General features: G+C 47.8%; 1 protein-coding gene across 1 annotated transcript; it reads right to left on the bottom strand.

Moving 5' to 3' along the window:
* Nucleotides 1-8,565: 8,565 nt before the first annotated feature.
* LRRC55 (leucine rich repeat containing 55) lies at nt 8,566-13,459 on the bottom strand. The gene is made up of 2 exons (XM_039860326.1): nt 12,760-13,459; nt 8,566-8,801 (listed from the first exon to the last, which is right to left on the bottom strand). The coding sequence occupies exons 1-2, from the start codon at nt 13,457-13,459 to the stop codon at nt 8,566-8,568; spliced, it is 936 nt and encodes a 311-aa protein (XP_039716260.1).
* Between the last annotated feature and the right edge of the window lie 2,332 nt (nt 13,460-15,791).

Below are 15,791 nucleotides of genomic sequence, written 5' to 3' on the forward strand. Positions count from 1 at the left end.
GTTTAAGATCCACTCAGAGGGATACAGAGAATTTAAACCAATGCTGTATGTCCAGATTTTTCTAGCCTTGTCTCTGGGCACTTAGGTTTGGGTTGTTTCCCGTCCTTATGAATCTGTTTGTTTATCTGCTTCCTCCTTCCCTGTTCCAACTTACTCATCAGGGTTTTCTGACTTACTGATTATTGGCTGTCTGTTGGCTTTATTCCCCCAAAGAATTAAGACAGCTTTCCTGTTACTTAGGTCTTGCTGAGCACGGCTATATAGCTAAGTAAAAAAAAAAAAAAAAGAGGTTTCCTTGATTCCTTTTTTGTTCTCTCTCCCCATATCCAATGTATCAGCAAGTCCCATGGGCTCTGCCTCTAAAGTATATCCTCTATTTGTCCCCTTATCCACCACCAACATTGATTGGTGACCCTTAGAACATCTTTCAATAAACAGATGCAGAAGGCCCTTCTCTGGTGTCTCAGCTTATGCTTTTTCCTACCTATTGAACATTTTCCATATAGGATCCAGAATGATCTTTGAAAAATACAATCAGATCATGTCATTCCCTGCTTAAAACTCCTCAGTGGTTTCCTATAGTATTTACTTTAAATGTGAAGTCTGACCAGGGCCTGCAAGTATCTACTTGATCTGGGCTTACTTTTCAACCTCATTCCCCAACCCTCTTCCTGCCGTATTTTTTTTTTCAGCACTTAATCTGGAATTATTTATTATTCTTGTTTATTGTCTGATCTACCTCCATCCCCGCTTCCACCCTCACATAGAAAGTTGGCATCAAAGGACTTTATCTTATTATTGTCATATACCCAACACTTGATACATGTGCCTAGCACATGGAGACGTGTGACCAATATTTTTGAACAAATAAAGACATCGACTCCTTTATATGGGAATATAACTCTTGACTAGCTAAGATTCTTATATCAACCATTTCCACAGCTTTGGCTTTTAATTTATATACATAGAGATCTTTTTTGAATACCGGTTCAGCTATAGGAGTAGAATCCTCAGAGTTGTAAAAATCAGCCACATTATGTATTCTTGAGAACTCCATGCTGTGTATTCCTGAATGATTCCATGAGCTAAGTGTAAAGCTGGGGGAGCAGACACACCCGATAATATTCTTTATTTCATAACCGTCTCATAGTAGCCTTATGATCTCTGCTCTCTATGGTGAGTGGGTTGTGGGTAATGACCGGCAACACAACACAGCCAACTTATCCTCCTCAGAGAGCCTCTTAACCACTGTGTGTGGGCAATAATTCTTTCCCATCAATTCCTCTCATCCCTCTAATGGCAAATCTATTCTGGCCATAGTGATTTCTGGTAGGCATTTGACATTTGAATGCCATAGGTAACATTTTTTCTCAGTTTCCTTACCTCTCATCACAATGACCACTTTTCAAAGAGGAGGTTCATCTGCTTTACAAAATTCATGTTGCATGATTGTTTGTGTGCTTCAAACATTTTGGTCTCAGCCCAAATGAATCCAAATCAGTTTTCTAATGTTTTAAAATAGAAATTAAAAGGAAGATAGAGAAAGTAAAAAAGTTTGGAGCATTAAAGAATTGGAAAATGACTATTTCTAGACATAAATGATGAGATAAAATTAGAAAAGCTGTCTGTTTCTAGACCTACATGATAAGAGATAAAACTGAAAAAGGCTTTGAGCAAAAAGACCTACTAAAAATTTTCAGTTAAACTAACTTAGCCAAGTGGAAACAAATAACAAGAACGTGGCCTTATTATCTATTGTTTCAGATAATAGCAAGGTTGCCATCAAGAGAGAAGATGCCAGAGAAGACAAAGCAAGGTAGGCTTGAAAATGCTTATTAGAAAGAACTTTGTGTGTGCACTGAAACAGGGAACTTAGTGGAAGCAAATAGAATAAAAGTATACCAAGTTTTTAAGGGAGGCGAATTGCTAAGAAACTATGAACGTGGAATCAAAAAGCTTTTGACCCTTGAGACCTAAAAATTTCAAGCCGGCATGCTTGCACCAGTAGGAGGCTGGTTGAAGAAGATGGGCAACCCCCAAAGAGTGCATGCTCCCCAATACCCACTTTAGATATGGCCATTGTGGATAATAAAAAAGGGAGACCTTCCAAGAGAGAAGTCAGAGGTGACAGAGAATGACGGACACAGGAGTTCTTACCAGAAAGTAGAATCAGGGTCTAATAAAGAAACTTGCTCAGAGGCCTTCATAGTGCTTGTCCACCGAGATTGCAGAATTGCTATGGACCATGACTGCTGTGTGTTTTTGTTTCTCCCTTTCAAACAAGGGTTTTAATTTGCCATTGCTCTGCCCTCGTGTCACCATTATATATTGAGTATGTGTAAGTAGGTGGGTGGTAAATTTCCTTTTTAGTTCATAGGTCACTGGACCACAAAAAGACCCAATGGAAAATCATTTTTGGTGATCTTGAGCTTTGAGCTCGATGTGGTGACAAGATAAATATGAGAGGAAGATTGAAACAGGTATTTGGTGACCAGTAGAGACTGGTGGGGTTTACCAAACCCCTTACCTTCCAGGTACATACTAGTCTACTCCCTTGAGGTTAAATGGAGCCATAGGACTGAGTTCCAGTCGATGAAATATGGCTGGAATTAATGTGCAATACTTTCATCTTAGGCCCTCTAAAATATCCCTTGATGTCTTCCACACTGCAGAGGATACCGTGGAGGGCTCTGTGGCCTCAGGGATGGCAGAGACATTAGATGGAAGGAACCTGGGTCCTTTAATAATTGTGTGGAGCAGAACCTTTGACACGCATTGAAATATGACATAATCAGGAAATAAGCCTTTATTGTGTGAAGTAATCCAGTAAACAAACCTTTTTTTTGGTTGAGATTTTGGAATCACCTGTTATCATAATCAGCCTACCTTGACTTGACCAATGCAGTAATCAAAGCTATATGCCATGAAACATACAGGTTATGTGTTGGTTTTACCTATTACCTTCCGATTTACTTTCACCAAGTAATTGTAGAGGAACTTTGTGGCTAAAAGCTTACTTCTGATTGAGACTAGATTTTCTTGAATGTCTCATATTGTTCTTGTTCTCTGAAGTCACTTAATTCCCAGGTATGATGGAGTGTTTAAACAGAGATCTACTATTTACTTGCTGTGTGACTTGGAGCACATATTAACTTGTTTGAGCCTCAGTTCCCTCATCTATAAATGGGCATAATAATAGTATCTATCTTGGATTATTGTGAGAATTAAGTGAATTAATCCATGGATATGGCTTAGAACAGCATCCGGCACATATTACACGGTCAATAAATGTTACATCATCATCATCATCATCATCATCATCATCATCATCATCAGTTTCTAGGTATATGTCTGGTACTAGGGACAGCACTGCATGAGATATACAAACTTTGAATTTCTGTGAGAAGTACTTCATTAAGTACTTAATGATAAGAGAAAGGCTTGGCCTCCCTGGTTATGGTTGGGCATGTTCTTTGTCTTTCTATCTGTTCTGATTTAGTGCCTGTGTTCCCTTTAGTGGCTTTACTCTGTGAGTTTGTCCGTACCCTATGGTGATTGGAGTGCGAGAACTAGAAGGAGGTTAAAGTATAGATTGGTGGAAGGAACTGCTTCCTGCTTGAATCCACTTCCTGCTTGAATCCTCTTCCTGCTTAGAGCCATTTCCTGCTGGAATTCACTTCCTGCTCAGAGCCACTTCCTCTTTAGAGTACTGGGTTAAAAATGGCTGCCAGTGCACTTATAGAAATAAACTTTGCTCCTTTTCTTTCTGTCTCTGTTCTCAAAGTACACTGCCCAAACGTCTCATTTCTAACGGTATGTAGGTAACACTTGCAAAACTCAGGAGGTTTAGATTCCCTTCCCTTTTTTTTTAAATCTATGAGAACAGAGACTGAACCTACTCCAGCGATGGCCTCATCCACCCCCTATACCTGCATTTAGATGCCTGGTTTACCTGTATGCCCGAGCTAGTGTATTTTTGGCCCTGTAACTGGCGTGGACCATCTCCCTGACACACACTCCTTAGCGATGCTAACTAGGCAGGCACACCCACTTGCCTTGGCATGTTTTATAGATGACCCAAGCTGCAAACATCAACATGTATAAGACATATGTTCTTTTCTTTGTATAATTTCAGGCACCAAAATATGCCTACACATAGGGGTGTGTGCATACAGACACACGCGTATTCTTTTTTGCCCGGTAGAAATATGCTTCTGTGATATTCCTTCTCCTCCCACACATGCCCCTCCATAGCTGGCACATCTCCTAATTATTCCCGTCTACTCCCTCCCATAGACCTTTTGTGTGTACATTTTGGCACATATTCTCTTGTTTCCATCTAGTTCCTTTCTCGCCCTCTTTCTTTCCCTGCCTCCCTCCCTCTCCCTCCTCTTCACAACTCTTTAGAAAATTTGTTAAACTATACACTCTTTATTATTAACGTACATTTATGAAAAGTCTTCACAGTTACAAAAGTGCATGGTTATAAAATCGTCTCCATACAAAGATTGGCATCTTCTCTTTCCCCACCCCTCCCTAACCCTCCCGCCCCAGACCTCAGCACTCCACAGGACAGCGCTTAGAAAAACCAGGTGCTCTGTGGATCTGTATCTCTCCACCTGGTGTTGCAAACATGATGGCGATTTACACAAGACCTTGTAACTTGCTTCCTTCACTTCCCTTTTGCTTCCTTCTGGGGCGGGGAGATCAGACAGGTTTTTCTAGCTTTGGGAGGAATGGACAAAGATGTCTACTCTTCTAGAGCTAGAAAGGATGTCAGAGCAATATCAACAAAGACATCTATTGGGAAAATAGGTGCTGTAGGTCTTTCCTAATGGCCAAAGAGAAATACCTATTCTGGTTCGTTCAAATTTCATATACCAACCACCTTGAAAGGAGTCAGCAAACTCTATAGCAACTCTGGGGACCTATTTCTGCAGGGTTCCCTGGATATCTCTATAGAAATGGGGAAATAGATGAGGGTTTGTCTGAGGGTGGCCGGAAGCAACTGGTATAGAATGGCGTGGTGCAGATGTGGGGTCTTTTCTAAAGAATTTTTTTTTTTCCCAAACCTTGACCATCACAGCACTATTGGTTAGTTAAACTTTGATATCATCAGGCCCAGCATGAAGGAAGCTTCTGTGATGAGAACAAATCTCTGAGGGGTAGAGAACAGAGAGAAGCAGTCAGGCTGTCATATGGTTGCCTCAGCCACATCTCTCTCTCTCTATATTTTCTGAGCTGTTATCCCTACCTCAGCCCTAGTGGGATTCATTCTTAGTGTAAAAAGAATGCAGTGCAATAAACATAGGACCGAATAGAGTATGTGAAAGAACTGAACTCAGGTTCCACAGAGATTGGCCTCTATCCGTAGACGCCCGACACACATGGAACCTCATGAACAGACACAGGGACTCAGAGATACCTCAACACTTGCATGTTGACTTGTCTGGAAAAACCTGAATGAAGCCTTGCAGGATCACCACCACGAGTTCTGGGACAGCAGTGTTATGGGAATGGTTTTTAACCAGGACTGCTAGATTCCCTCCAGAAGCGTGCCTCTAGAAGCTCGCTTCTGATAGCCCACACAAGATGCTGAGGGTGGGAGGTAGGGGAGAAATGGAATTCCTTGGCTTAAGGAAGTTTCCTCATTGTGCTTTAGTTAACTGGGGGGGACCTTCTAGCAGTTGGAAAAGCATCTGTTCTTTAAAAGCCATGTAATCTACTCAGAAAGGTTTGCCATTAGTAGGGACTAATTAGTCTCATTAGGAAGGACATTTGATCTTAAGAGGGCATTTGGTGTCTTGTTTGGTTCTAGTTCTATGTGAAGAAAGAGTATATATCTTAAAATATATTAACTATATTTTAGCAAACGAGTCTCTAGGAGATTATCATAGATGTATATGGTGCCCCTCTGTGGGAGGCTTAACTATTTGTGTCAGGACTATTATTTCTACAAGTTCCTCCTCAAATACTTTAGCTTTGGGAGAAATGGACAAAGATGTATCTGACAGCTTGACTGGTGGAGAGTAGCTCCAGTTCACCTGTCCCTAGACATAGCAAAAGAAGAGAGAGGGCACGGTTCTGCTCCAGATGTCACAGGAGCAGAGCTCTGACCCAGATGTCGTAAGCGAGATTCAGGAGACACAAGGTTCAAGTGCTTAACAAAGTTTCTTGGCATTCTTTTCGTTGACTAGCTCAGGGAGCACGAGCAAGGAAAGACTTCTTGGAAGGTGATATGTTATTCTCCTTCATTCCTTTCAGGCCTGCCAAGAGGATGAAACGATGCAAGCCTATTGAAGCTGGGGGTAAGGTAGAAAACCCGTTTTAATTCTCACCCTGGCCAGCTTTGCCAACACGTCGGACTGTGCCTTAACATCTTCCCCTATCGTGCAGAGGTTCTCACCCACAGCTTTTTTTTTGTATCAGGCACCTTTTGTATCTCTTGCAACACAGCATAGCTGGGCTTGAGTAGGAGGGGTTAAAATAGCTTCCTGTCTCTTGAAATGTTATTTTTCAAATGGCCACCATTTCTAATGCATTATTTACACATTGCAAGGCAGGTGACTCTTATTCACATATTATCTGTGCTGCTTCTATGTTTCCGCACTGTGATTTGCCCTACTGTGACCATATCTAAATATGTATAGCAGCTGGGTTTTACTGCCCTTCATTTAGCTGATCTACTGGGATGTTCATGCTGCTGAATCCTAGGGCCCCACTACTTCGCTGTCTCAGATATTCTCTTCCCCAAGCACCTGGGACAGCACTGGAAAGAGAACCGAGTTGGAGGTAAGTCCCAGCCCTGCTGCTTGGGCAAGTCACACTTACTCTTGAGTCTCTATTTTTTCATATGTAAAATAGGAATAATGATGTTTGTTTGGTTCCCACACAGGGTTGTGGAGAGTCAAGGAGAATGATACCAAAACACTTCAAGAGCTGTCCAATGTTGAACAAATACAGAAAAAATGATGAAGCTGATGACACCAATGGTGAAGATGAAGATGGCGATGATGATGATGATGATGATAATTGTGCTTTGCACGTGAAGTTACTTGATTTTTGACCAACTGATTAGACACAATTTCCCTGAATGGAGCTATGTATCACCTTCTTTCTAAAGTTTATCCAGATAACCTTGGGTAAGATACTCAACTATCTACAATGCGTTCATCTGTAAAATGGGAATAATAAAAACCACCAGGCAGTGTTGCTGTGAGAACTGAAATAAATGAATCGATAGATGTCAAAGTGCCCAGAAGAGTGGCTGGCTCTTATGAGGAGCTTCAGCAGCACAACTTGACTTTGAATTTATGTAACGTTAGAGGGAACTGTGGATGGGGTTAGTCGAAGGAGCGCAGACTTATTTTGCTCCTAAGTAGCTCATGATCTTAACCTCTCTGAGCCTTAATCTTCCATATGTAAAATGGGAACTACAACGCTCACCTCAAAAGATTGTTGTGTGCATCAGAGGGAATTGTCTGTGGAGAGAGCTTGTCACAGTGCCTGACACTGGAAAGTGCTTAGTAATTAATAGCTCTCTCACCCTTAGGCATAAATGAGTAAGTTGCTTAGAAGAAAGAGCAAATCCTCCTATTATCTCCCCAGTGGTGGCCTTCTCTCCCTTCGGTCCTGTACTATCATGCTACAGGATTGCAGCCTACACTCCCGGGGAGACCCCTGGGTGTGAACACCATGGAAAGAACAGTCATGAGATTAGGAGTCCCTTAGTGCCAGGACTCTTGCTGCCCCATTGCTGGACCTCCTGCTTCCTCCTCTCTTCTGAAGCCAAAGCTGGAATGAGAGGCAGGAGACAGGGGTGGGAGAAAGGGCACTGAAGGTGTCCATCCTCGGCTTGCTACCTGGGACCTCGCCAGCAGGCTACAACGGACGATGTAGCATGGGGGGCAGTAACCGGGAGGTGGTCTCACCTGGTAGCTGTTGGGAGGAGGCGGCCAAGGGGAGTTGGCATGGTGTTCTCAGCCTCCAGAGGCAATAGCAGGCAGCCCCAAGCACTGACAGACTGGGTGTCAGAGAGAAAGCTCCGGTCCTGTGTCACTCCCCTCTGTACGCTGAAGTCGCAGGGGCTGTTCGCGGTTGTCAACATACCACGTGTGTTCTGGCTTCCGTCATTTGTGCATGTCCACATTTCCTGGTCTATTTGACAGAAGAGTTTCTGATGACCCAGCTCACGAATCACCTCTACTCTTGTAATTCTTTTGGAGTTTTTGAGGCACGGCTGAGGGCCCCTTCTCTGCACTCCCACAGCTTTGTGCTCAGAGTGATGACAAATTGTCTTAGAGGGAATTGTTTTGGAATCTCTCTCCTCTAACAGAGGGAAGAGCCTTGAGGGCAGAGACTCAGTGGATTCATCTGACAGTGCCAGTTCCTAGCACAGTGCCTGGCTCACAGAAAAAAGCTCATTCAAAAGTAGTTTCCTGACCTTGCTTGAGCCATGACGGAGGTGGCCAGGTCACCACAGGGCCAGAGCAGGTAGCCAGGGAGGGCGTCTGGAGGTCAGTGGCAGTGGTGATTGGCAGCATGGAGGAGCACCAGGCACCCACGTCAAATCTCTTCCTCCTCGCTGGCCTTGCTCCAACGGTGGCAGCAGTTGGCTGTGATGCCCAGGAGGAAGTTGGTGGCCACGGATGCGATGGAGACCACAAAGCCCACAAATGCGATGAAGAGGTAATCATCGAGGGTCAGGGTCAGGTGGCAGGCCTTGAAGCTCTCCTCGGTGAGGGAGAAGAGTGGGGCACCCTCCACTTCAGGGGGGCCCCGACACTCAGCCAGCTGAGAATCTGCAACAGAGAACCCAGGGAGGGTGAGGTGCCTGGGAGAGAGAGAATGGAATAGAGCATCCTCACTGCACCCGGGAGAAGTTGAGTTTCTTATTGAGTTTTTTTTTGTACCAACATTTTACTTACCTTCTTTAGTCTTCTCAACAGCCCTAGAGGTAAATATTTTTATACCTATTTTTATAGATGTGGACATTATTGCTAGGAGAGTTTATTAACTTGCCTAAAGTCCAACAGCCACTAATAATAGTCACACTGGGGTTTTTGTGGGATACCATTATCTCTTATAATAGCCTTCCAACTGGTCTTTGGGCTTCTGCCCTTAAATCATCTCAACACGGTTGGCTGAGTGAGCCATTCAAACGTGAAGTCCCGTCACGTCATTCTCTGCTTGAAACCCTCCCTCAGCTTCTTATCTTTCCACAGAATGAAAGCCAAGGTCCTCACCTGGGGCTGCGAGGACTCTTCCCTATCTCTTCCACACTGCTCCTTCCTAACTCTGCCCCACCCACGCACACCTCCTGGTCATTCTTCCATCACTCCAAGCATGTCCCCTTTTGGGGCAGAGAGGGGTGCCTTTGCATTTGTCCCCCTGTGAGGATGCTTCTCCCCTGACTCTCTGCAAAGCTCAGTCCCTCACTCCCTTTGGGATTTTGCTCAAATCTCACCTTCTTAGTGTAGCCTTGTCTTATGATTCTACATAAAAGAGCAACTCCCATCTTTCTCTAGGCATTCCCTATCTTACCTGCTCTGCTTAATTTTTCTCCATAGTATTTATCACCGTCTGACAGCTTGTTTACTATCTATCTGCATCCCCTTGAATATAAACACTTTCCACAATATCCTTAGCATCAGAACTATGTCCTGTCCATAAGTGCTCAATGAATCTCTGTTAAACAAATACGTGAATGAATGACTGTCCAACTCTAAAGCACTGGGTCTTTTGACTACTCCACGTAGCTCTTCCAGATACAGAAAGTGTAGGGTTAAGAGTATAGATCTATTGGCCTGGGTTCGAATCCCCTCTCTATCCCACTCTAGTTGTGTGATTATAGGTAAGTTATTTAACCTTTTTGTGTCTTGACTTCTTCATCTGTAACATAATAATAATAGTAAGGATAATAATAGTATCTACCTCATAGGGTTGTAGTGAAGATTCAATGAGTTAACATATATATATGATATATATATGATATATTCTTGGTATATAGTAAGTACTATGTAAGTGCATACTCTTATTATTTTCCTGTTTGTCTTTCTGAATAGGTTGGTAGGGGGCATTTTCTGTACATGGACTTCTGTAGGAGAGAGCTTCTCCTTCAGTGGGTTACTATTCTCTCCATCATCGATTGTCCCACGTCATCCTTCCAGAGTCACGTGTACAAATGTTCGGTGATTGTCATCGGTTTCATCGTATGTATTCTGCCTTAGAAGTAAGAGTGGCATGCAGGTAGCAGTCCTGGCCTTCTCTCATTCAGTAGATAAATATTAGTCAAGCTCTCACTTTGGGCAAGTCCTTTTTTGCCTTTCTGGCTCTCATGAGGAAAGGGGATATATAAAAACGAGATAATCTAACCTAATTGCCTAGGAGAGTCAATGTGAGGGAGTTTTCTAAATTATATGGTACAAAATGCTATTCGGTTTTTGGTGGCAAAGAATAAAATGAGGAATTTGGATCGACCCTTTTGAGAAATGAATGAGCATCATTCGCTTTAAAAATGGGGAGTCGGGTTCATAAGAAGAATGCAACCTGCTCCACCCCAGGTCGGGTGGTCCCTGTAAGCTGTATGCAAATACTCCAGACTCTGCCCAGGACAAGGCTGCATCTGGAGCTGACCATCAAGGGGCTCCTCTCTTGGAACTGGAAGATGCCAAACTCCCAAGTCTATTGCGTGCGTGACTGGGGTGGTGGTGAGACAGTACGAAGCTGGGGAATGGGGGACACTGAGGGCCATTGGTGTGGACCAACCAAAGGAGTCTCTGGGGGCATTTGGCAGGACCCTGAGGGAAGGGAGCCTGGGGGCTGACAAAACTCTCTTGTAAGTCAAGGAACTAATCTTAAAGTTGAGGTATATCCCAAGGACATGTTGCTCTGTGTTGGGATTTGTCCCAATCCCATGCATAGTAGTGGGAATCTCATGAAAAAAGGGAGGAAGAAGCAGAAAAAGACCAAAGGAAGATGGCTGCTTCACCCGCCTACACCGGCAAGTTCTTCGCCCCCAGGAGGAAATATTCTGGGTGTGGCGTGGTGCGAAGTGTGTTTTGTGGAGGAACAAGGTTTCTTCTAGCTGTGGCCTGTATGCTTTCTCAGTGTGGGTTCGTGGACACTTTCCTTCTCTGGAGCCTGCTTCCCTCATATGTGTTGACATGAGGCTGCACTGGTGGGATCTTGGACCCCTCTCCCGCTTGTCCTGAGGGGCAGCAGGAGCTTCAGAGGTCCCAGAAAAAGAGGAGCCTGGGTGAGGGGAAGCTTAGCATCCCAGGATACCCCTTCTGTCCCCAGTGCACGAGAGAGAGGGGAGGAGAAGCAGCCTGCAAAGGCTGAGCAGGTGGGGAGATGGCTCCAGGCAGTCTCCCCTTCATGCCCCCTACCATTGCCCCATCTCAGTCCCCAGCTATTTTGGGCCCAGAGAACGTCCTCCCACAGCTCTGTGGAAACACGGGAATCGTGACCCACAGCCTTCCCTCCTCCAAACTATTTTGGTCCTGGGCTCCCCACTCAGTCCTCCTCTCCCTCCTACCTCATTCAGCATCACTTCTGAACACACTCAGAGCCCAGGCTCTGGGAAAGCCCCTGGGGTAGTGCCTCCAGCTAGCTATTCCTGCCCTTCTGCTGCTGGGGCTTGTGCCAGGGCTCAGTGCTGCCCTACAGGAAAGCAGGAGGCAAGGGCCACAGTGAAACATTGCCTGCCTCGGGACCAGGCCTAGGCACCACCGGGTGAGGCCGGGGACCATCGGACCTGCGTGATTTAGGTTCCTTCAGTGTCCAGTTCAGCCCCGGTTGGGATTGGCTGGTTAAATTGTCACATCCCAGTTCCTCCTCTCGACTCTTCATCCCACGCTGAGGCCTTGGAACTCTGCAGAGGCCCCTCAGCCAGCCCAGAACTCAGGCCCTGACTCTTCCCGTTGGCCTAGGACCTGACTCTTCAGGATATAGCCAAAGGGTAGCCAGACGTCCAGGGTTGGATTCCTGACTCCAACACTTAGCAAGTGTGTGACTTTGGGCAAGTTCCTGAACCTTCCTGTGCCTTGGTTTCCCCCTCTGTAGAGTGGGGGAGCTCATTAGGGTTCATGTGAGGATGAGATGAATCAAAATGTGTAATATGCTTAGAATAGAGTATGACAGATAGTAAGTACGGAAATAAATGGTGTTAGCCATTTCTATTTCTTCGAGAGTTTTGCCAGCACTAAGAACACTTAAAAAGCAGTCTGGTAGAGTAGAACAGGGCTTAGGAAGTCAAATAAACTTGAGTTTTATCCATGGCTCTGTCGCTTTCTAAACGAGTGATTCTGGGCTACTTTTTTCATTATTCCAAATCTGTTTCATCATCTGCAAAATGGGGATAATAAAAGTGGGGGTCCGAGGAGATCATGCACGCCATATTCTTAGGTCATGGCGAAAGCTCATAAAATGATATTATTAGCTATTCTTACTTGTTTACTGCCTGTCTTCCTTTTTAGGTCATAAGTGCCACAGAGGCAAGGGCGTGTCCGTTTCATTAAGGAATTTTGGTCCCTGGTCCCTAGTGGGCAGAGCCAGGACTCCACAAATACTTGAGTGAAAGAGCTGGTGTCCGGAGAGGCGAGCACAGATCAGGGCACACAGTAGGCTCTCAGGTTCTGTGAGCTCCTCCCTATTCTTTCCGGTCTTTGCTTTCAGAGAGACCGGTACCCTGCCCTCCACCCGCTACCCCTTTCCCCAGCCCCGGCCAGGGCCGCCCAGTCCTGCGCCTTCCCTTACCCGCCGTACAGCGCTGGATCCGGTTCCGCAGCCACTTCAGCAGGGGCTCCATGGTGCAGCCGCACACCCAGGGGTTGCCGCCGATCTGCAGGGTCACCAGCCCTGGCAGGCCCTCGAGGGCCTCGAGGCTGAGGGAGGCCAGGCCCCCGTAGCTGAGGTCCAGGTCGCGAAGCTGCACCAGCCCCTGGAAGGCCTGCGGGTGCACCCCGCGCAGCCACGGGTTGTGGCTCAGGTCGATGTGCACCAGGCCGTGGGCTTCCTGGAACATGTCAGCTGGCACGTGGCTGAGGTTGTTGTAGCTCAGATCCAGGTGTGCCAAGCGCTTGGCATGGAGGAAGAGGCCGGAGGGCAGCTCCATCAAGGAGTTGTTGCGCAAATCCAGCACCCGGAGCTCCATGTAGCACGTGAGGTAGCCAGGCGGCACTGCCGCGATGCGGTTGTGGGCCAGGCTGAGGTTGCGAGTGTCCCTTGGCAGGTCTGGGGGCACGGAGAATAGCCGTTGGCTGCTGCAGTCCACCACCTGGTTATGGCACGTGCAAAGGACTGGGCAGCTGGCGCCCGCGTCTGCATGCATCACCCCGGCTGTCAAGAGGAGAGAGACCAGGAACAGGGCTGGGTGGGAGGGCCCCGGCCAGGGCAGCTGGGACCAGGTGTCACCCATCTTAGGCAGCTGGCAACAGCAATGCTGAATGGAGCCCATCCGGGCTGGGGCCGTGTCCGTGGAATTGAGAGTCAGTGGCACGGGGAGGCAGCTACACCAGAGGCCAGAGCCCTGGAGGGTGGGGCTTCTGAGCACGTGGTGTCATGGCTCTAGGCTTTCCAGGGAGCCTTTAAGGGCCACGGGAATCCCTAGGGGAGAGCCCCAGGAAGTCCTCTTTGGAGCCTGGGAGGCAATCGACCCAGTGGAGGTCCTTCAAGGTCTGCAAAGCTGATCAAAACTTGAGAAAGGAAGGAGATGAGGACGGGGCTGGACCAGCTGCCTGCAGGTCCTGGAAGGGTCCCCGTAGATCTTTCGTATCCCTCTCACCCATGACCGCTGGCGCGTCCTCTTTGTACTACTATATCTGAGAGGTGGGAGAGGGGAGTGAAGGACATGAAATGTGGCTTTTAAAGGTCCTGGCACATCTCAAAATCCCTAAGCTTTGTCCCAAGTCTAGAACTGATTAAGAGGCCAGAGCTGCATCTGGGTCTCCAGCATTCAAGGTCTCAGAGGCCATTCTCATGGTGGTTGCCCGGTGGGCTCGAGTCCAAGGGGGTCCTGGGGTGGGCGTTTTCGGCTGGGAGCCTGGGGTGAAGTGGATCTCCATGTGCCTCTTGAAAGCCTGAGTTCTCAGCCTCAGTGTCTGTTGAAACCAGCAGGGAGGGGAGGACCCCAAGTGACACCCACTGTCTGGGCTGCTGAGGCTGGAAAGAGTCACGTGTCCTGGAGTACAGGGTGGGGGCCAGCTGGGGGCTTCGGCGACTTCCCAAGCCAGAGCCTCTCTCAGCCAGCTTTGCGTTCAGCAGGCGGAGGCAGAATCCCCTCTGTCAACAAGGAAAACACTGAGAGAAATCCAGCGCCCTCTCCTCCCCACGGCCCCCTGTGCGAGGCTCTTCGCCCTCTCCTCCCTTCTCCTTGCCACCAACCACGAAGTTCTCTGCGTACTGCCTCTCAGGTGTGGCAACGGCGGGCTCAGAAACCAATCTCCCGCGGCCGTCACCCACTAACCTTCCCTGCCTCTACCTGCAGCCATCCTCCTAAGTGTCTGTCCTGGATGCATTTCCTTCTCCTCATAGCCCCGGCTCCACCAGCACCACACGCCCCACCCTTGAACAACTCTTGAAGAAAAAAATGCATGCGCACTGTGGCTGATTGCACACCTCTCTCAGACCCTCTTAGCATCTCTCTCTCTCTCTCTCTCTCTCTCACACACACACACACACACACATCATTCTTCTGTGACTCCAACACATTTTACCCTGCCCTGCACTCTGCTCCCATTTCTCCTGGCTTCTGCTGGGCCCTTCAGCCTGCTTTATAATCTTTCCCTAAAATCCCTCATCCAACATCCTTTCCACCAAACACTTCTGGCTCTTCCCTGTGCTGGCTTGACCCACACCCCACTTGGTTGGGCCAGGAGGACAGGCGTGACACCAGTGTGGCCATAAATCCACCCCCACCTAGACCTCTTTCACCCCGCGCCGGTCTTCACCCTCTGCTCCCTCCCTTGTCCTCCCTGCATCCCCTCATCTGGCACTGCCTCTCTTCCCGCTGCTTCCAGTCTCAATCCCGCCCCCTGGGAAATCACCCCATCTCCTCCTTCTCCAGACTCATTTTCCTGAGCCCCCAGGTCTCTGCCTGCACTCCCGCAGGCCCCCATGAGCCCACTCACTCTGTTCCAAGGACACAGCCATCAACCTGCAGCGGACGCGGGGCTCCCTCCCTCATGCCGGAATCCCCGCTTGCAGCTTCGGGAGAGCAGATTGCCTCCCCGGCTTGTCCCCTCCCCCGGCCTCTCCTCCTCCATGGATCCTGGATCCCGGATCCCGGGGCAGCATCCTCGGTGGTTTCCCGTCCTGAGGTCCCTGTGCTGGTCCCCTTCTTTTACCCAAAAAAGGGAATTAGAGGGAGGATGCTTAGGAGAAAGTTCACAGAATCCGAATGCTTCTTCCAGAAACTCAGCTTGGTGCTGAGGCTGCTGGGGTTTGTGGCTTCCGCCAGGTCTTCCCCTCCCTCCCCCTTCTCTCCCTCTCTCCCTCTCTCCCCCTCCTCTCTTCCTTTTTCGCTCCCTTTTTTTTCCTCGAGGGCCAGGTACTGACGTCTCACTGTCTCTTAGCAACTGCCTCCACATCTCTGAGCAACAGGAGTGCTGGCTGTGGACCCCACCAAGATGAGAGGGAAGAGAAGGCAACAGCCACAGAAGCCACAGCCACCCGCAGCATCCTAGTAATAGCCCACGGGGAAGAAGGGGCGAGGCGGGTTGGTTGACAGGGCAGGACACCGGTAGGGGAAGAGGAGCAGGCAGGCAGAGGGGACAAAGGGCCCAGGAGAA

This window comes from Pteropus medius, unplaced genomic scaffold (genome assembly GCF_902729225.1).
Source record: "Pteropus medius unplaced genomic scaffold, Ma_sr-lr_union100, whole genome shotgun sequence".
In the NCBI taxonomy this organism is placed as follows: Eukaryota; Metazoa; Chordata; class Mammalia; order Chiroptera; family Pteropodidae; genus Pteropus; species Pteropus medius.

Excerpts from the sequence above, each read along its gene's own strand:
- LRRC55 (XM_039860326.1), bottom strand. The coding sequence starts at position 13,459 with ATGGGCTCCATTCAGCATTGCTGTTGCCAGCTGCCTAAGATGGGTGAC. Across the intron at positions 8,802-12,759 it reads GATCCAGCGCTGTACGGCGG|ATTCTCAGCTGGCTGAGTGT; the intron begins GTAAGGGAAGGC and ends TCTCTGTTGCAG.